Source organism: Berghia stephanieae, chromosome 1, assembly GCF_034508935.2.
Source record: "Berghia stephanieae isolate SIO BIC M18660-M18661 chromosome 1, UCSD_Bste_1.3, whole genome shotgun sequence".
Classification (NCBI taxonomy): Eukaryota; Metazoa; Mollusca; class Gastropoda; order Nudibranchia; family Aeolidiidae; genus Berghia; species Berghia stephanieae.
The window spans coordinates 103562088-103584587 of NC_088360.1; the positions used below are offsets into that span (position 1 = coordinate 103562088).

The following is a 22500-nucleotide window of genomic DNA, read 5'->3' on the forward strand; positions in this document are numbered from 1 at the left end:
ATGAGAATATTGGCTATTAAGCTTAACTGCTGGTCAAAATTACTTCGCGATGGTGGCGAACGAATCGGCGATCTCAAGAAGTGGGTGAGAGAGGGATCTAGAAATGACTTTGGGTTTGAAACGAATATTTTTGTGTTCGTGGATAGCTCACACGGTAGAGCCACGCTCTCACCTGCCAGGCGGAGTTGTCGTACCAATAAGGTCGCAGGTTCAAACCCCACCACCGCCGCGAAAAAAATTTTTTTTCTCTATTGTCTTCTGGCACTTTTCTACTCACTTCATATCTTGTTGTTACCAACATAAGTGCCTGCTCCACTCACTTTTCTGAATTAAAAATTCACCCCATACACCGGAGCATACTCAATGTCTCAATCGTTTCTATGTTATATGTTTGTGATGAGAATATTGGCTATTAAGCTTAACTGCTGGTCAAAATTACTTCGCGATGGTGGCGAACGAATCGGCGATCTCAAGAAGTGGGTGAGAGAGGGATCTAGAAATGACTTTGGGTTTGAAACGAATATTTTTGTGTTCGTGGATAGCTCACACGGTAGAGCCACGCTCTCACCTGCCAGGCGGAGTTGTCGTACCAATAAGGTCGCAGGTTCAAACCCCACCACCGCCGCGAAAAAAATTTTATTCTCTATTGTCTTCTGGCACTTTTCTACTCACTTCATATCTTGTTGTTACCAACATAAGTGCCTGCTCCACTCACTTTTCTGAATTAAAAATTCACCCCATACACCGGAGCATACTCAATGTCTCAATCGTTTCTATGTTATATGTTTGTGATGAGAATATTGGCTATTAAGCTTAACTGCTGGTCAAAATTACTTCGCGATGGTGGCGAACGAATCGGCGATCTCAAGAAGTGGGTGAGAGAGGGATCTAGAAATGACTTTGGGTTTGAAACGAATATTTTTGTGTTCGTGGATAGCTCACACGGTAGAGCCACGCTCTCACCTGCCAGGCGGAGTTGTCGTACCAATAAGGTCGCAGGTTCAAACCCCACCACCGCCGCGAAAAAAATTTTTATTCTCTATTGTCTTCTGGCACTTTTCTACTCACTTCATATCTTGTTGTTACCAACATAAGTGCCTGCTCCACTCACTTTTCTGAAGTAGTAATAGCAGTAGTTGTTGTTGCTGCTGCTGATGTACAATGTGGCGGATGAATAAATGGAGAGTGTCTAAATCGCGCGAAACATACAGTTCAAGGTAATCAACCCTGTATTTTTTTTTTATTTCAAGAGGGAAAAAAAATTATTATTGCCCTTATGAAGCTCTTCTTTTTAAGAAAATAGTTATCGTAAAATAATATGTCTTGTGTTTGTGAACACATATTTCCGGTCTGTTGTTTTGTAAGCGAAGCCCAAGGCAACTAGAATTGAAGTTCTGTCGCCCATCCAAATTTCCTTTTGGTGAGGTTCATTGAAGATGGAAATAATCCCCGCGACTTGGGACATGTATGATCTTATCCAAGGCTTCCTTCAGGTACCTTTTACGAGTTACTCTGTTTTGACTTGTCTGATACTGATGATGAACTCCACAACTCCAACTCACAACTCCATTTATGTATGACTATGACTCCGAAAAAGGAGTCCATTGCCATTGCCATTTCGACTTCGCGACTTCACTGACTTTATTTTTTCTTTAGTCTTTAATTTTACGTTTAAGGTCTTAGTCTTTGGTTTATGAAAAGGACAATCCCTCATTTAGACCACTTTGACAATAGCATGCCTTCAACTTCATTGTAATGAGAAATATTTTTAGCAAAAACTTTTATCTCAGTATCTCTATTTCATCTAGAAGACTTCTAGAGTCTAGATAGGATTTAAGTTGCAGTAGATACTTAACTTTTACTTACACACTACACTACGTTATTATTATTATTTTTTTTTTTTTTTTTTTTTTTTTTTTGCCGTCAATGAAAATCACTATTTGAATTTGCAGTAGAGGAAGCGGTCTCCTGACCAGAAAATTAGTTTTTGTCCCCTCATTGAACACAACAATGTATTTTCTGTTCAAACTGGCGGCGTTGTCCAATGCCAATGGCTTGAAGTTGAATGAGAGTGTGTTAGTGTTAGTGTTAGTTTGAGAAAGGTAAGAGAAGGAGAGATGATTGTACCGTTTTGTTAGGTACTTTGGTAAACGTCCATTTGGCCCTCCAGCAGGGAGCCGATAAATTGCCTAGTGGCTGTGACCCGATTTTTTGGACTTTTGAGTGATGGGTCTCAGAAAAAGTTCCATAGATTTTTTGTTTATGGATGGATTTTAATGATTGATGTCTTATTTTCTTCAGGAGAAATTACTCTATCGTTTGGTGTAGTTTATTTTAAAATCAATGACAATTTAGTATAACTTTTGATTATGGATAAAATAGGGTATAATTCAGCTTTGGATAATTAAAAGATTAGAACTTGGTAAATCAAAATTTCATTCTGGCACGTTTATTTAACATCTTAACTTTTTTATAAAATTAAATTCAGGGCAAAGTTGTATACCGCATCCATGAAATTCGTTCCAGTAAAATCCTTACTCAAATCTTAGCGGCCATTTTAGACCAGTTTTGAAATCCAAATGGTGGTTACTACCGGAAATGCAACAATTTTCAGGTCACAAAGTCCGTCAGTAAATAACAAAGGCAAATAGAAGACCATTTTTCAGCCTTTAAACTAACATAACTTTTTTTCTGCTTGTCTGATTTTCATAATTTTGGTATCATTAGAATCGTGTTGAAAATCACTTTAAAATGATATAGGTTTCATTGAGCTCGATCCAATTTGAATTCTTTACCAAAGTACCTAGTTTTGTGTGACTGAGAATTGAGTTTAATTGACATTTTGAACGTTTCTATTTTTTCCTTTATGTCTTAAACTTGATCAGATCACGCTTTGTTTTGTTTTTGTTACCCCAATCCAACCAATCCATGAAAATTTCCCCACCATCTGACGTGATCATTTGTTCCATCTTGAAATCTATCATACATCAGAACACTTATCTATTAGATTACTTTAATGAGAATAGTTCCGTTCCCGTTTATAGTTTTATTTACATTTAGTTAAATATGTTTTATAAAGGTTCCAGAAACTCACATTTAACAAGGACAAAAGAACAAGAGGCTACTGTTATAAACTTGCCAAACAAAATTGCCGTTTAAACATCCGAAAAAATTTCTTTAGCAAGCGAATTGTTGAGACATGGAATAGCCTGCCTGAAAAAATAGTTATAGCGCCAGCATAAACAGCTTTAAAAGCCAAATTGACGGTTTCCTGCAAAATCTAAAATATAGCACCGATTTCCCATTGAAGCCAGCCTTTCGACCTCCAGAAGTTGGTGGAGACCGATCCAAAGACCATCAACGGGCCACCGGCCCTCTACAATGAACTCATACACTTATACTCATACTCAACTCTCTCTCTCTCTCTCTCTCTCTCTCTCTCTCTCTCTCTCTCTCTCTCTCTCTCTCTCTCTCTCTCTCAGTAGTCTCACTCTCGCCATTGCTTATCTTTCATATCTCAGTGCTCCTCCAAATAATAGAAGTGCCATCAATAAACTACTACTGCAACCACCACCACATTATCATTACTACCACTTCCACAGCAACCTCCACATCGTTATCAAAACTATAACAACCACCAACACCTTTACATCATCATCCTCCTCCCAATCATCATCGCTACCACCACTACTACAACCACAACCACCACATCATCATCATTACTACCACTACCACAGCTACCTCCACACTGTTATTACAACTACAGTAACCACCACCACCCTTACATTATCATCATAATCCTTATCGTCATCATCAACACCACCACTACAACCACAACCATCACTACACAATAACAGACACATCATCATTGTCAACGAAATGCAAAATAATAATACTACCACTAATAATAATAATAATGTAGTTTATTTATATTTTGTGCCCAATCCTTTATACAATAAAGCTCTAGGCGCAAAATGACGAAACATTAGTTGTAGGCTACTACTGCAAATGCAGAACGAACGCAAACAGTCTGAACAGAGACTACTGCAAATAACAGAAATCAACGATATTCACTATTTGCAGTAGTAGTAGTAGTAGTACTGCCAATAACGAAAACTAACGCTTTCTACTATTTGCAGTACTACTGCAGATAGAGATAGCCACTTTTTAAAAAATATGTTGCAGCATTCTTTGTTACTTGTTGATTCTCACAACTTTTTTTGTATTCACTTAAAAAATTATGGCCCTACAGCCTTTTTAATTTGCTTGTTGATTAGGCCCTTGTCGGTCATATCTTGTTGACATATATAACGAAGTCAGTTATGAAATTACGCCTTTCTGACATCCTAAATAACTTTGATGACATCACATGACGTATTTCGATAATTTGGTTTCTGATGAAAATTAAAAATTTAGACCTAGATAAAAGCTGACTCATCAATCCTCTCATCAGGAAGAAGAAATTACTTCACTTTATCATCAATCCATCTACCATTTCTCACTAATTTATTGATACCATGACTTTCAATTTCCACATGTGATATATACACTTTTCTAATGTTCATTTCAGGCTCCTCTGTATCATATTATATTTGAGGTCACTTTGATTCTTCTCATCATCAAAATCTATATGTCTCAGAGTTTCACCCCTGATAAAACAGTATTGACTAATAAGGTAAGTTTTAGAAAGGGATGTTATGATTCTTTGTTTTAACATAAGTGTTTATAAAATAATCTGTGCTTGTAGGTAAAAATTCAACATGGGCTGTACAGAACAGTTATGACCCCCAACCCAGTTTTTTGTTTTTTTTTTGTTTTTTTTTAAAGAATGGATGATTGCAAATTTAGGCTAAAGCATTCAATGATTAGGTGGGAGAGGAGAGGTTTGAGATGGAATTTTGATGTCATACAGATCACAAATCATTTGTTCACGTTAGTCACTGCTTATTGAGCTATTGAGTGACATAATATTTTATATTGTTTTTTTTTTTGTTTTAAAATCCTCAGGAAAAAGAAATCCTGATAGAAGAGTGGCAGCCAGAGCCTTTGGTTCCAGACGTCCCCGATGACCATCCTGTTCTCGTTTCCCAGGACAAATACTGCATAGAAGGGTGAGTGGATTCCAGACAGATATTTTTCAGCTTATTCAATAACAGAAATCTATATATAAATATTTTTTCATTCAACCATAGGGGTATGATCCTGTTGATAATGTGGAACAGTGTGCTCAATATATTTTGTATGTGTTTGATTCATGTGTTCTGAAGAGGTCTGAGGAGAAAGAAAATAAAAGGGGGTTAAAAAAGCATTTATTTTTATGCTCATCACTTCAAATGATTTGAATCTTAAAATTGGTACTTTTATCAGCTCATATATTTTCTATTTAGGGCTGTTCCTGTCAAAATTTGAATTTGTTTTGTACCAGTCCCACGATTGTTAGTTTTGTCCTGGAAGCAAAGCATGGTCCTGTAGAGTTGCTGATATTTTACAGATTCCTCATACCCGTACACATGATTTATCGGGTTCCATTTGTAATAATTTGTTATTCAATTTTTTCCCTCAACAGACAAAATGGCAAATATGTCACAGTCAACGGAAAGTCTTGTATTAACATTGCATCTTTTAATTTTCTCTGCATGATTGGAAAAAAAGAAATCGAGGTACTCATCAGCTGTAACATCCCATTTATTTTATTTATTTTATTTTTAATTATTCTTTTTCTTTTTTACAATTGAATGGAAGGAAGACTCATCTTCCTTTTTTTTTTTTTTTTTTTTTTTCAAGCTCTTCCTATACTGTATTGTAAAAATGATATACTCACTGTTGCTGGATTAGACTTTTTTTAAAAAATATTCTCTCCATTTTGCTGTTTTGAAACCAAAACTATTTTTATTGTGCTGTTATAAAAGAATGCAATGAAACAACCAGTATTTTGTCGGTCGGTATAAGGATTATTGGCGGAGGTATTCAAATTTTACAGTGATAATTCTTCATCTCTTGAATGAAAGCCCTAGGATTATGAAAAAGCATTGGACTCTCTTTAATACAATGTGATTTCTGGTTTGACTGAGCTGTATTAATTGACTTTTTTATTTTTTTAATTAATTTTTTTTTTTTTTAAAGAATCACAAGTACCAAGTCTTATCAAAGATAATAATAAGCTGCAAAAAGCTATGAGCTGTACTGTATATGTCTTAATCATAAACAACAACCCCCGGGCCCAAAAAACCCCCCAAAAAAACAGAAAAAAAATATCTTTATATTTTTTTCACATGCATGGACACACATTTCCTTTAAGACATTTGTTCAGATGGTCTGTTCTTCCTCTATTGCAGGAGAAAGCACTTGAAGCTCTTCGTATTTATGGTGTTGGGTCATGTGGCCCCAGAGGCTTTTATGGAACCATGGGTAAACCTCTTCAGAACAATATAATGATGATGATAATAATGATAATAATATTATGTGATGATGATGATTGTTATAATAATAGTAAAAAGAAGAAGAATGATTATAATAATAATTATAATGTTTATTATAATAATAACGATTATAATGATAATAATAATAATAATGATAATGATAACATTAAGCAGATAGTTACAAAGAGAGAGCTGGCTAGCAATTAATGGCCTTTTGATTGCGAGTTCATATTCGAATCCCAGTGGAGACATTGGGATTTGGACTCCTGACCTTAGAGACATAATGCCATTTTCATATACAGTAGAATTATTTTAAACCGAAATTCTGGGGACCTTCTAAACCATTTCGGTTTAAAGACATTTTGGTTTAAAGCAAGTACCCGTTTTGCGATGTTTTTCAAGGGTGGTACTATTCAATTGCTTATTCAATCGTATCATGGGTTGTTTCCCCTTAAATATAAGTTGCCTTAGTCACCATTTATTTATTTATATTCATGTTTTGCTTTGTTTTTTTTTTCTTTGTTTTTCTTTTCCTTATTATTATTTTGTTTTTTTGTGTGTTTTAAAAATATTTTTTGGGGGTTTGTTTTTCTAATCAAAGTGTTGAAAGAGTTGAGTTCGGGATGCCGTGTTTTTTACATATCTCCGTCTTGCTCAACTTTTTTTTCATGGACTAGACTTTTTTTTTTAACTCCAATGTGTAAGCACAGTGCTTTCTTTTAAACATCTTTTTGTAAAATGTAAAGCTAAAATAAGATCGAAGGTCTTGTATGATAATGATAATTGACAATCAATGATGCGCAGCGACTCAGAGGTGAAGTAAAATGAAAAGGCGTGTCAATGCTAAGCTGTTTACTACACACCCCTCTTTTGTTGAATTGCCATTAGGTTCAAAAGCTTAACTACATACCCCCCCCCCCCCACACACACACACACACACACACAATTAAAACAAAGTGGAAATGAAATGGCATGTCAATGGTAAGTTGTCTACACCCACCCCACTTAGTGCCGTGTTGAAAATCCAAAGCATCAACACACGAGCGAGACCATCTCGCCTGCGTGATTCTACACTCCCACTTCCCCCTCATTCCTCCATTTTTGCCTGCCAGTCACTCGTTTCTTCCTTTTCCAGTCTGTGCGATTGTGGTGATGGCCAAGACCAAGTGCAGTGATTGAAGCCCCCACCCGATCCCTTACCCTCATCTTATACTTAGGCTCTTTGCCGAATTTTTAAAGAAAAATAGAAAGAGAAAAGGGGAGGTGCTCTCAGTTGTTTCGGTTTAAAGAAAGTCGTGCTTAGAAGTATTTCGGTTCATAGTGAGAATTAGTACAAAGACAATGAAGAAACTAGCACAGTTTATTAAATTCTTTGCGGTTTAAGGTATTTTTCGGTTTATCTTCTTTCGGTTTAAAGTAATTTTACTGTATATCTATATTTCTATCATTGGTGGATAGACGCACCGCCTTTTGGATAAGCCAAGACATATTGAAAGAGACATTAGTTATTGAATCACAGAAAGAAGATGCTATTTTAAACATTATGAAGGGAGTGATCTGTTATGTGATCTTTCCCCGGTTCTAATAAAAAATTAGGATGATACAGTTCTTGAGGAATTTTTAACGTACTGAATTTTAAGTCAGTACACTAATTCATGTGATGTCTTTTCCTTGATTTATAATTATCAATACAGTTTCTTTGCACTACAAAGTTTAAAGACCTTGTTGCAGTGATGCCACTTTTCCTGTTTTAGCCGGAAATCCGTTTTTTTTTTTTTACCACCAGCCGGTTTTTGTCCGTCGTCACTATTCCAAAAAAAATTTATTTTTTTTTAAGAAGAAGAAAAAAATCGAGAATGTGGAACTTTTTCGCCGGGTGAATAATTTGGGCTGGCACCGCCGGTCGAATATTTGGGCACCTAAATAGTAGTTTATCTATGCCCATCCCCATCACAATTCCTCCTTTTTTTAAAAAAAAAAATTGATAAATAAACAGTGATTTTGAGAATTTCTCAGAAATTTTCCGCTGAATTTGCCGTGTCAAACATTTCCCTCAAAACCACAAAATCACCATTATGTCTTATGTCATATTTTGACACCAGTGCAATAGTCTCGTGAAATTTAGTGACGGTCCCGTTTTTATGACGTCGGGCCAGACTGAATGGCACCAGATGTCACAATTGACACAGTCGACCAGTGGTGTTCTTTGATTAGCAAGTTGATGGTTGAAGGGGAAGGGGTGGGGGGGGGGGGGGGACAAATCTCCTCTCTCTCTCTCCCCTCTCTCCTCTCTCCTCTCTCTCCTCTCTCTCTCTCTCTCTCTCTCTCTCTCTCTCTCCTCTCCTCTCTCCTCTCTCTCTCTCTCTCCTCTCTCTCTCTCTCTCTCTCTCTCTCGCAACCATCCATTTAATCTTTACAAAAACTAAATTTATGTTTAATGATAAGAATGGATTTATACTAGTAATAGTAATATATTACATAATACCAATACAAAACTATGTTCCTGTTATTTTTACACTTTGCTTGCGTTTGACCGATGGACGGAGACATTTTCCTCCTTTTTGACAAATTGCTATTATTATCACTGAAAACAAAAAAACACTCACCAAAACACACTACATCATCTCTACCACCACTACTATTACAACCACCACCACACCATCATCCCTACCAACACTACTACTACAAATAACACCACATCATCCCTACCACCAGTAATACTACAACTACCACCACATCGTCGTTCCTACCACAACTATTACAACCACCACCACACAATTATCTCTAAAAGACCATCACCATATCATCATCATCCCTACCACCACTACTACTACAATCACCATCACATCATCATCTCTAAGACCACTACTACTACTACTACTGCTACTACTACTACTACTACTACTACTACTACTACTACTACTACTACTACTACTCCTATCACCACCACATCATCATCCCTACCACCACTACCACATCATCCCTACCACCACTACCACATCATCCCTACCACCACTACCACATCATCCCTACCACCACTCCTACTACAACCACCACCACACCATCATCCCTACCACCACTACTACTACAACTACAACCACATCATCAACCCTACTACCACTACTACAACCACCACCACACCATCATCCCTAGCACCACTACTACTACAAATAACACCACATCATCCCTACCACCACTACTACTACAACTACCACTACATCATCATTCCTACCACAGCTACTACAACCACCACCACACAATCATCCATACGACCAGTATTACTATAATCACTACCACATCATCCCTACCATCACTACTACTACAACCACCACCACATCATCATCCCTACTACAACCACCAAATGTAATTACACTTTCAACTTTTGAAATTCTCTTAGTCGTGTCAGAAATTGCTGCGAGACAAATTTTGGATCGAATCTCAGTGAATTTGAGTGAAGTTTAAATTTATAGGTTATGGTTGCATGGGTGGGTCATGATTTTCACAATGAAAAATTTTCTCCTTTTATGTGACCAGTCATTCTCACCCCTGATAGCTATTGATATTAATTTGTCTATATTTTGTTTTCAGCACCTTATTTTATCAATTTGAAAACTGTTAACTCTCCTTTCTTTGTGTGTTATTTGCTCTCAATTGCAATAATAAGTACTGAATCAATATTCCAAATTTGATATTTTTCAAATCCCTACAAAGCCCTTGACGTTGATTTGTATCTCGTCCGCCCAAGTTTTCAGGCTTTTTTTAATTTGCCTGGTGGCATCCCTGTTGTTGAATATTGTCTACTTTAATTTAATGAAGAGGCTTGCTCTATAGAATTACACCTTGATTGTTAGCTTTGATGTATTTTTTTTTTTTTTAAATTTTCCAGATGTTCATCTTGAGTTGGAAGAAAAGCTGGCTCAATTCATGGACTGTGAAGAAGCTATAATTTACTCATATGGATTTGCAACCATTGCTAGTGCTATCCCTGCTTATTCTAAGAGAGGAGACATCATTTTTGTGTGAGTGACTATTATCTCAATCTAGAAATTCTTGTCTGTCTAACCAATCCAATGATGGCGATGTGTGCTTGGAATTTGTAGCTGTGAATACCTTGTACATGTTGCCAGAACAGTTTTTGTATTATGTCCTCTCGAAGTTTGATTGTGTATGAGCTGAAAGATGGCTGACATACAAATAAACTAATCTTTTTTTTTTTTTTAATTGATGTTCAGTTATAATAGACTGCTTGATGAGGAAAATTCTTTCAACGAGATGTTTATGATTTATGACGTTTAAAAATGAGAACTTTTTCCTAAAAAGCATTTATTAAAGAGAAAATAAAAAAATACAAAAACCAATTTCCCAGCCAAAAAAGAGCCGATAAAGTTTTACTACAAAGACCTGTTGTTTTTTAAAAGAATTTTTCTTTGCATGTTTTGTTGGGAAAACGCAAGTGGCTAGACAAACAATTTATTACAAACTTAAAAATTTAAAAAAAGGAAAATATGTTAATAAGGAAAATTCGTAGCCAGCGTTGAGTTCATCAAGACTTCTTTGTTATTTCTTCTAATATTCTGCAAGAGGAGATTTTCTAACCCAATTTATTTACTTATCCGATTTGATCTTTTTTATTATTATTACATGGCAATAGTGTCAGCTGTAGATAGTATGAATATTGGAATTTAGTTTTATATTCTGGGAAAAAAATCTCAGAATATTTTCCTAAGGGATTTTCTCTGGGAAAGGACTGGGATAACCCAGGTGTTAGCTGCAGTGCCAAAAAGTAAGAAATTGGAGAAGTTTCTTTCTCAGTGAAAAGACGGGATGTCAAAGCAAGGTTTTACCCCAAGTCTCCCTGATAGAAGAGCAATGCATTATCCACTCAGCCATCTCATCTTGTACAGATGGCAACAACAACCTATCATGGAATTTTCTTTTATCCTGTCCTTTTTAAAAAATATTTCTCCATATTATGAATTTAGTTTCAAACCTGCCGATTGCGGTGCATTATTTACTAACCATTGAAGGAATGAGACATACTAGAAAATCATGGCACTTGTCAAAGGTTGTGTCAAATTTTTCCTCAAAGTATATGTTGTAAATGTAAATACATATTGGATTTCCTTTTTATATATTTTTAAAAAATGAACTGACCTTTTTAATCTCTTTTTATGATGTAGAGATGAGAATGTGAACTTTGCCATCCAGAAAGGTCTTACTGCCTCCAGAAGTGAAATTAGATGGTTCCGACATAATGATATGGAACACCTGGAGTCCCTTCTGATTGAGCAGGCTAAAGAAGACAAAAAGGTGCCATATGCTCTCTTGATATTATTATGATTCTAAATCATAGGAATTAAGCTTGTAGGAAGTTGGTCATACAAACGTGGAATTACAATTGTGAAACTGGAAGTGTATAATAAAATATAAATGAAAAGTCATAAAACTTCATTGTACATTAAGGAAACTGTATGGAATATATAAATTTAAAATAAAGTAAAATAAGATAAAATACAAGCAAAGAAAAAAAAAGTCCTGACATTGTGCAGTGTATTGTATTCCTTATAGATATCACAGAATGTTATTGAAAATGTCCAATAGTTTTAATGTTTAAAAACATTTTTAAAAAGAAAGGAATAGAGACCTTGAAATTATATATATATATTGAAGTAGAAAAGAATTTGTTCAAATTTTAGTTGACGTTATTATTTAATAATCTTTTTTTTTTTAATTCCTTATAAACTGTCTCTTCCTTTTTAGAACCCCAAAAAGGCCAAAGTAACCAGGAGATTCATTGTGGTAGAAGGTATATACGTCAACAGTGGTGACATCTGTCCATTACCAAAACTGGTAAGCTGAACTTCTAATTGCATTTGGGGGGGGGGGGGGGGGGGGCAATGCCATAATTAAACGGTCTTTTAATAAATGTCTCAACATTCAAATTCTTCATGCTCTGTTTTAATCTATGGTTTTGTTGGAGTATTTTAAAAATTCAACTGTAACCAATATCCCCTATAAAATAAACTGTCTGTCACTAGCTCTAATGGAAAATACCTTGTGGTTAGCCAATTGGGTAGGGTGGAATTGTTATTGTTTGTTTGATATAACAGAAATAAGATGTGCCGACTCCTTAGGTCTTATGGCTCTTAAAGACTTCTATTATAGGACCTGTTATTTTGTCTTTATGATTATGCCACTAAGCTGTATTAGACATTGTGTTGGTTGTGTTGATAGTACTTATTTTTGCATATAAAAAAAAAACTCTTTGTTTATTGCCAGGTTGAATTAAAATGGACGTACAAAGTTCGTATTTTCCTTGATGAGTCTATCAGCTTTGGTGTATTGGGTGAGGCTGGAAAAGGCGTCACAGAATTTTTCAATATTCACCGTGATGACATTGACTTAATCACTGCCTCTCTAGAAAATGCCATTGGAGCTGTTGGTGGATTCTGTTGTGGGAAGAAATTTATTGTTGACCATCAGGTATTTTTCTTTTCTTTTTTTCAAAATTTATTTATTTATTTATTAATGACTTTTTTTTTCATTCTGGTAATCACAGGTGGTTGAATTCAAATCATGTAATATAATATATATCTTTCACCGACATTTAATTGGTCAGGAATATCTTTATATATTCGTTATCCACATGTCTGATTTAAAGCCAATGTATTATGATGTAGATTAGAAAACTGCTGTCCTCAAAAAAAAATGTGTGAATTTTGTTTTTTCTTTTTGGAAACAAGATGTAACCTGATATTTTTGTCATCTTTTTTAATTACATTTTTGTAATTACTAATCATAAATCTCCTCCACACACACACACATTTCAGCGTCTCTCAGGCCTGGGCTATTGTTTCTCTGCCTCTCAACCTCCTATGTTGGCCTCAGCTGGTATTGAAGCATTGAAGTTGCTGGAGGAAAAGCCTTGTAAGAATTGATTGTGACATTGATGAAGTAGTATTTATTATTACATTTTGTAACATGTCATGTGTTTCTGATATTTTAGTCCGGTTTTTGTTATGTTCTGGCTGACTCAAATTTGCATTTAAGTCTATTAATATTATTATTTTTGTTTCTGATGTTGGTAATGTTATAATTTTAATTTTGTGGCAAATTTAATTTTTTTTGGTTTGATGAATATTTTTTAAATATTGCCTATTTATTGTCTGTGATAATGATTAACACAGTTATGTTCGTTGTTTTGGTTTTGTTTTTTGGTTGTTGTTGCTTTTTTAAAAAATGCTTTTTGTTTTTGTTTTTATTTGTTTTGCTGCTATTTTTTTGCTTTTTTAAAAACTTTTTTATGTTAATTTATGTTTCAGACCTCTTGGTTGATTTGAAAGAGAACTGTCAGAAGGTCCATGACAAGCTGAAAAAGTGAGCTGCTTCTTTTCTAAATGAGTACACTTGATAAAATAGAAGTGTACTGCCAGTTGTGTTGATCTAAGCTCAGTGTGGTTAAAAGTAATATTATATTAGCTTTTTAAAATTTTAATTGATAATTTATGCAACGTTATATTCACTTATTATTCTCACAGGACCCAAACCCAATAGCAACTTTTAACATTAAGAACTAGACGTGACAGCTGTGAGGCACTATTTCAATTTTCGACAAAGACAATGCTCACACTGACCAGATACTCATTTCTAAGGACTCAACTATTCGTCACTGAGAGGGAGACTCTAACCAAGAACCTATTGGTCGGAAGGCACAAACTAAAAACAACTCACTGTCCTGTTTGGTTTTTTTTTAAAGAGATATTAAACATATCATTTGATGTTGAGATTAAGTCTCAAAATGAATTTAAAGTCAGATGTGAAAATGTTAAAATTTGTCTTGTAATTTTTTCATTAATATCTTTTTAAAAAAATTTATATTTAGTGTTTCTGGTATTCGTGTTATCGGTGATGCCATCTCTCCTGTCAAGCACCTCCAGTTGATAGAGCCAGCCAGTGAGAGGGACATGGATCTTCACACACTGGAACGTGTTGTAGAGCAGGTAGTTAATTCCAGCTTAAAACATCAAAAATAATAAATAAGTATTTTATAGACTTTAAGTCATCCCTTTCTCAAATTCCTTTATTAAAAGGATGTGTAAGAGAGAGAGAGAGAGGGGGGGGGGGGAGTAAATTATTATTGAATTTAAAATGTTTACTTAGGTAATTTGTCCAAAAAGTTTCATAGAAAAGATGGATTTTTTTAGTCTTGGTCTTAGCTTATTAATACACGGAATTAATTATTTTGAGAATCATGGGCTACTTAGTCGTTGATGGGCTACTTAGTCGTTGCTATTTTAAAAAATTTATTTTTTATGTGCTTTGTTAATGGTATTGATAGCTTTAAGAACTTGTTAAAACCTTTATTGTTTCATGCGCTTATCAGTACATCTGGATGATTTCAAGTTGATGATTGAATTAAGTAAATTTATTAACATCTCTGCAGGCAATGTCTGAAGGTGTGGCTCTTACAGTTGCCAGGTATTTGGATGGAGAAGAACATAATCTGCAACCCCCAAGGTATGGAATAATTTTTAAGGGTGATGGACAATGAAATATTTCGTCATAAATATTTAGATAATCGATTATGAATTTGCTACAATATATATACTTTCTTTTCTTGATCAAGTGGATTCTAAACGTGTGACAATAATGACTATGAAAGTATGAAATAATGAAATGTATGATCAAGTCTCATAACTATTTGACCTGTTGCAAATGACCACCAGCCTTAAAAACAATTTTTCACATTTTTGTTTCATGTTTTCCGACAAAAGAATGTTCGTAAATTATTAAAGATAAAGTATTCTTATTTAAGTGAATGGTATGATTGTTTTATTTTTTTTTGTAGCGCCATAATATTGCCAACATCTGATTGAACATAATAATTATTGTGACATGTCCAAAATCCTCTTGATAAAGAAAAAGTAATCGTTGATATCTTGTAACAAATTAGGTTCTAAATTTGTCTAGGGGTTGGTTGCCAGTCATGCTATCTATCTGTTGGGTCCCAATGGTCACAAACTGTAATAAGGGGGTGGGGGGGGGGGGGGGGGGTTGCTGGAACAATTTGGACTCACCTCTTTTTGTGTTTTTACCACATCTCTATTGACATGATAAATGTGGCCTAACACACAGTTCTTTTGTCCCAGCTCTGTACTAGAGCTCGTTTCTATGACGGGCTTAATCACAGGTCTCTCAAACTCCTGGTTACAACTAAGGACAAATAGTAATGGGCAGTAGTCATGTGTATGTAGAGTGCACACCAAGTTCATGTTACAGACTATTACAATTAGCCAATATTTTTTTCCACAGTATTCGTCTAGCCATTAACTGTGAATTGGATGACGCTGAAATCAATAGAATGTTTCAAGTTATAAGCAAGTCTTTTGAAGATGTCCTCAAGAAACTCAACACTCGGTGAGAATGGAGTGGAGACAAAGGATTTGGAATCTGTTACGGAAACTAAGTTGATAGAGTTAATTTATAGGGGGGGGGGGGGGAAACAAACTTTTATTGCTATTTGTTATTTTAATTTTGTTGGAGATTCCTCATTTAATGTCAAAGTTGGATACACTGTAATGTTGGCAAATAAATTATTAGTATATTTGGGAATTTATTTTTAAATGCAACAATATATCTGTGATTGTTTTATTTATTTATATGCCATGAATGTAATTATAGATTGTGGAGACGAATGGGATGTTTCAAAATATCTTAGTACACTTTGAAAATTTGTTCAAGGCAAATCTTTAGTTCATTTTTATAAGTTTTCTATAGTAGAAAATTATTATTGAACTAAAAATGCTTACTAAGGTAATTTGTGCAAAAAGTTTTAGAAGTTCCATAAAAAAAGGATAAATATTACTTACTCTTAGCTCTTGTGAAACATAGTATTTTCTTGTTTTTGTCTGTTTTTGTTCTTGGGAGAGAGGGTTGTTGTTTCTTTTTTGCAGCCGTTTGTTTTTGTTTTTGTTTTTTGTTTTTGGGGAGGGGGGGTTCTGTTAACAATTGTGACCTGCTTGTTATTTAATTTATTTTCAATTATGGTCAGAGTGTTTTTCACTTCACAAAAATAATGATTTATGCGAATGTTCCGTTTTCACTATAATATAAACATTCCAAAACTATGGATAGGTTGTCCAGACTGCTACTAGTTGTGATGTCCCGCTCCTATACAATTTTTTTGTTTTTGTTTTTTTAAATACATAATTCTTGTTTTTATATAAGTAAAAACTTGAAAGTAAAAGAAGCAAAGAATAAAATTAGCATCTTTTAAAAAATTCTACCTGGCCTCTAAACCTTCAATCCCCTAAATTAAAAATTGAAAATATTTGAAGAAAAAAAAAAAAGTAAAATAAAGCATATTTTATGTATAGACATTGTGAGATGTGAAGTGAAATCGGTGTGATTTTATTGAAATGACATTTAGCTGATTATTGTCAACTTGGCTCACCTTCTTTAAACCTGGTCTAGGTGTCAATATTATTATTTTTATTTTATTTTTTATATTTTTTTATTTTGGTAAACTGCTAGTCTAGTCAGTGTATGACTGGTTATCCGTGACCTTTATTTCTGGATGAGTTTGGTGTTTTTAGAAAAAAAGACAAATAGAGCCAATGTATAAAAACAATTCATTTCATGATCCCTGCCTGACCTGATACTGATCATATCAAAATTCTTACTAACCATATTTTTCCCCCCAATTTTTCATTGTGTGTGTCTGTGTCTGTGTGTATATGTATGCAATATCTTGTAGATGGAATTATTACCTCATGAGGTATCCATATTTCAAGTTTGTATTTTATTTATCTATTTATCATCCTTTACATATGGCTTTATATCCTTTGTCTAAAAAGAGATTAAATTGAATGTATTTTGGTCTTTTTTTTTTCTTTTTTTCTTTTTATTTTCACTTAGCTTGATGTTTCATTTTGTAGTTAACTGATCTATTTATTTGTAAGCACTGCAATTCATCTATCTGATTTTCTGTTGTATTTTTTTTAACGTTGTCTAATGAATCGCGAATTATTTTTTTTATTTATCATTTTAAATGGAAATATTTTGTTTTTGGTTTGAGAATATTTCCATTCCAACAATGAGACCATAAAATTTAGGGTTATCAGATTTATATGTAAGTACCTGTATATAGATTGAAACCCTTGGGTTGTATACCTATTGCATGGATTCTGTGCCTTGATCTGCCGAGTTGAACATTTGAGTTGTTTCAGACTAGACATCGGGAGGGATAGATTCTTCTTCTGTTGTGTTTGAACTGTGCTCTTTGACTTAATTTTTATCATGCATTTGTATGCAGACACACTCTACGAGCTCAACTATTTGATTACCCTATTGTCATAAATTTTCCCATTATATGTATAATCTAAAAGTGTTGTAAAACTAAAAAGAAGGTTATAATTAAACAGTCTTTTCATCAAATTGAGATGGCACCTATTTTAAAAATTAGTCTACACCAAAGATTGGACAGATTTTTTAAAACCCAAGAACCTTTTGAAATAAAAAGATTCAAGTGAGGGTTTGAACCCACAATATTTATATCCAAAGTCAAATTGACTAAACACTACCTCATCTTTATTGAGTATACTGTTACTATCTAGCAATGATGTTACAGTAAAGCATCAAACTCTCTTCATGTTGCCCCTGGTTAAGATAATGACTGAAGTTATGTCAGTTAAAGTGAAAATAATGTTTTGAATGAATGTAACTTATAAGAGAGAACAAGATCAGGAAGAAAATGGAGGTTAAATATGATGTCTCTAAGTCGAGTGCAATTAAGCACACTCTTTAGCTCAATTATATTATTGTATTGATTTAAGGGTATGTGTAAAAATATACATCCTTTATTTATTCGTCCAATTAAAGTTATTTATTTCTTCTTTCAGTCATCTTTTCTCACAGAGAAATATAAACCAGTTCCTAAGTATTTGACTTTTGTATAATTACTTCACATTTTCTAAGATAGATTCATGCTTTCATGTTGTGCCTTAATAATAAATTAGTATCTTGTGTCATTTTCACGTAATAATTCATTTAGTTTATATCATGTAAAACGTTATCCTATGTTTAGCCTCTTTCACTTCTGTATTCAAGCTGCTCATTATTACTCATTTGATAAATTTCATCCATTTGCTGAAAATTACTTATTATTACAATTACAATTGTAATAACGTGTTTAAATTACTAATATTGCTTCACTGGTAAACTGATAAGCATATGATGTGATCATATTGCATTTTGCATGACGTTTACGATACATTATTTTTTTAATTTGCCTTTTGTAGCAAGGTACATGTAATAATTTATATTTGTTGACTTTTCTGCGTTCTCTTGCGATCAAAATTATATGTGCAAGTGTAACAAACTAACTTTCGAGCAAATATTTTTTTAAATGTTGGTCAAAAAGCATTATGTTTCTAAGCACTAATTGTTTTTTTTTTTTGAAGTTATATATAACTACTACGAATGTTATCGCATATTAGTCCCCCCTACCCTCCCTTTTAGTGTCCCAAAGTTGATTTTATTTGAATGCTTTCTTTGAAATGGTGGCTTCACTCCAGTGCACCTCTCCCCCCCCCCCCCCCCCCCCCAGTCCTCTTTGATGATGTGTATATATCGATCCCCAGGCTATTTTATCTCTTTAATGTTTCAATATCATCTTTCCTGTTTATGTCCTAGAATGGGACCATTTATTGTTTCACCTTGTCCTGCCTTCAGTATCTGGATGATGGAAAAAACTCTGTTGGATTTATCCTTTTCAGAGAAATAGTGTTATTTTCTTAGTAAATAATCCCTCTTCATTTTATTGATAAACATTTTTCAACCATCTGAGTTTATTCTTCTTCGAAGGGTCTTGTGTAAGTGCCATGTGTGTTGTTTTTGGTTTTTTTGGCTGGTCTCATGCAAGACAGACTGTTCGATTTCTTTGGGAGTCTACTTGTGTTCATCGTTTGAAATAGTCCCCATGTTTTACTTTGTCTTAGGCAATTGTAAACACTAAACACAGCTAAACTTTAATATCTTTACTATTTCAACCGTTCCTCTATCTTTCTTTTTTTTACCCTGGCGCTGAAATCAATCCAGTGTTGCATGCATCGTAATCCCCTCCCCCCCCCCCCAAAGAAAAAAGAAATAAAATAAAACAAAACAAATATTATATACATTTTTTTTTAACAAGACTTTTTAAAGTCAAAAGCAATTTCAAGAAGCTGAAGTCAAATGGATTTTAAATAATATTTTGCATCACATTATGAACTATTCAGATGATGAGGATTTTTTTTCATGATTTTTCTCCCTAATTTTTATCTTTTTTCCCTTTGTTCTTCAGTCTTCTTTGGGTTTCTTTGATTTTTTTTGTTTTTTTTTTGTTTGTTTTTTGTTTTTTTTATATATTTTCTTTTTTCCATTTAATTATAGATTTACTTAATTCAACAGAATTTTCGCTCTCAATGAATGTGTTTGTTCATGCGTCATTTATCACCATTTGTCACAATAATTAGAACTGGAAACTTAACTATTGATAAATATAGATATCATAGTCCTAGTGCTTAAATTCTGATATTAATTGTGTCACAGTTTCAAGTTTGCTGTGAGGAATAGATCCTGTGTTGCCATCGTTTTACCATTATACCATTTGAATATTGTAAAAGATTTTATACTTTGCATTACTTTGTAATAAAAAATAAATAAATAAATAAAATCAATAAAACCTTTAAAGTTACCCAAGTCTTATTTTTTATACTTGTGTTTTAGCTTAATTGTCGTCAATCTGTGTTTTAAGGCGCTTGCGACACTTATAGGTCATTTCAGCGCCAGTAAAAAAGGAAATAACGAGGGAAAGGTTCTAGATCTGAAGTTAAAGCACGAAGAAAAAGTAAGACAAAGGGGATTTATTAAAACAGGGAACAGGAGGTTCCTTAAGCAATCTTTCAAGGTGTCTATTTTGACATTACCTACAAGTCCTAACCAGGCACAAGCAAAGGATACCTACCACATTGAAGGATACATTTTGTTTTCAAAGTATAGATTCACTAGAAATGAAAATATGTACCAGAGAGATAATTTACAATAAGAAAAATGTCATCTCTCTCTTAAAAAATAACCATACCTTAAACTGCTTCCCTCTCAGCCAAGGACTAGGAAAACGCCGAGCCATGCCAAATCAGAACAAAGACGAGAGTAATGTGGAAAGGGGAATAGAAGATAAGGCAATAGTGACATCTCCACTCCCTTCCAGTCGTCACCCTGTGTTGTTCCAACTTGAGTAAATTGGTGATCATTGCACCAAGCAGTTGGTTTCTGCATCTTTTAATGGTGGCCCTGATTTAAAATGCATATCGTACCTCTCACTCGCAGAAACGATTTGAATGCCAAGAACTTGTTTAATTAAATCGGGGTAAGGCACTATACAAATTTATGTGATTTATTGATTTTTATTATTACAAACAACTCGATGACGAAACCATCACTGTCAGAGCTATCAAACATCAGGAAAAGGCGCAAGACATAGACAGTTGAAGTTCCTCAACACAAGAATAAGAGAAATGGTCGAAACTGCGCGGTCGGATAACATCTAAAGCGGAAGGTTTTTAAGTTTGTAAAAAGGCGCATTTAAAAAAAGCCATTTTTGGGGGGTTTAATTTGGCATTTCAAACGTCAAATTGGCAACTCTGGTAAACCCCTCTCACCATAGCCTACAGAAGCACAGTGCGTGGTGGTCAGTTAATCATTACTGAGGTACACCTATTCGAGGGTCAAAATTACACTTTAAGACATGGGTTATTTACTTGGACTTATTTATCATAAAAACATGCGGTATGAATTAATTTTTGTGCTACCCGAGTACGAAGTAGAACAATGATGACTGGCAAGTTATGAAGTTCAAGGTTGAATTTTTAATTCAGAAAAGTGAGTGGAGCAGGCACTTATGTTGGTAACAACAAGATATGAAGTGAATAGAAAAGTGCCAGAAGACAATAGAGAATAAAAAATTTTTCGCGGCGGTGGTGGGGTTTGAACCTGCGACCTTATTGGTACGACAACTCCGCCTGGCAGGTGAGAGCGTGGCTCTACCGTGTGAGCTATCCACGAACACAAAAATATTCGTTTCAAACTCAAAGTCATTACTAGATCCCTCTCTCACCCACTTCTTGAGACCGCCGATTCGTTCGTACACCACCATCGCGAATAATTTTGACCAGCAGTTAAGCTTAATAGCCAATATTCTCAACACAAACATATAACATAGAAACGATTGAGACATTGAGTATGCTCCGGTGTATGGGGTGAATTTTTAATTCAGAAAAGTGAGTGGAGCAGGCACTTATGTTGGTAACAACAAGATATGAAGTGAATAGAAAAGTGCCAGAAGACAATAGAGAATAAAAATTTTTCGCGGCGGTGGTGGGGTTTGAACCTGCGACCTTATTGGTACGACAACTCCGCCTGGCAGGTGAGAGCGTGGCTCTACCGTGTGAGCTATCCACGAACACAAAAATATTCGTTTCAAACTCAAAGTCATTACTAGATCCCTCTCTCACCCACTTCTTGAGACCGCCGATTCGTTCGTACACCACCATCGCGAATAATTTTGACCAGCAGTTAAGCTTAATAGCCAATATTCTCAACACAAACATATAACATAGAAACGATTGAGACATTGAGTATGCTCCGGTGTATGGGGTGAATTTTTAATTCAGAAAAGTGAGTGGAGCAGGCACTTATGTTGGTAACAACAAGATATGAAGTGAATAGAAAAGTGCCAGAAGACAATAGAGAATAAAAAATTTTTCGCGGCGGTGGTGGGGTTTGAACCTGCGACCTTATTGGTACGACAACTCCGCCTGGCAGGTGAGAGCGTGGCTCTACCGTGTGAGCTATCCACGAACACAAAAATATTCGTTTCAAACTCAAAGTCATTACTAGATCCCTCTCTCACCCACTTCTTGAGACCGCCGATTCGTTCGTACACCACCATCGCGAATAATTTTGACCAGCAGTTAAGCTTAATAGCCAATATTCTCAACACAAACATATAACATAGAAACGATTGAGACATTGAGTATGC

The 22500-nt window shown here is 34.6% G+C and overlaps 1 protein-coding gene across 1 annotated transcript; it reads left to right on the top strand.

Annotated features, from left to right (window-relative positions):
- The first annotated feature begins 1305 nt into the window (after positions 1-1305).
- On the top strand, positions 1306-16779 carry LOC144962616 (serine palmitoyltransferase 1-like). The gene is made up of 14 exons (XM_078895706.1): positions 1306-1493; positions 4571-4675; positions 5008-5111; positions 5567-5660; positions 6336-6408; positions 10306-10438; positions 11600-11729; positions 12180-12269; positions 12699-12902; positions 13250-13346; positions 13742-13796; positions 14302-14419; positions 14863-14936; positions 15732-16779. Exons 1-14 carry the CDS (start codon positions 1437-1439, stop codon positions 15838-15840), a joined length of 1443 nt encoding a protein of 480 aa, XP_078751832.1. The 5' UTR covers positions 1306-1436; the 3' UTR covers positions 15841-16779.
- The last annotated feature ends 5721 nt before the right edge of the window (positions 16780-22500 follow it).

Bases quoted from the DNA above. Each gene is read 5' to 3' on its own strand.
- LOC144962616 (XM_078895706.1), top strand. From the start codon at position 1,437: ATGGAAATAATCCCCGCGACTTGGGACATGTATGATCTTATCCAAGGC. The intron at 1,494-4,570 runs GTACCTTTTACG...TGTTCATTTCAG, and splicing joins TTATCCAAGGCTTCCTTCAG to GCTCCTCTGTATCATATTAT. The intron at 12,270-12,698 runs GTAAGCTGAACT...GTTTATTGCCAG, and splicing joins TCTGTCCATTACCAAAACTG to GTTGAATTAAAATGGACGTA.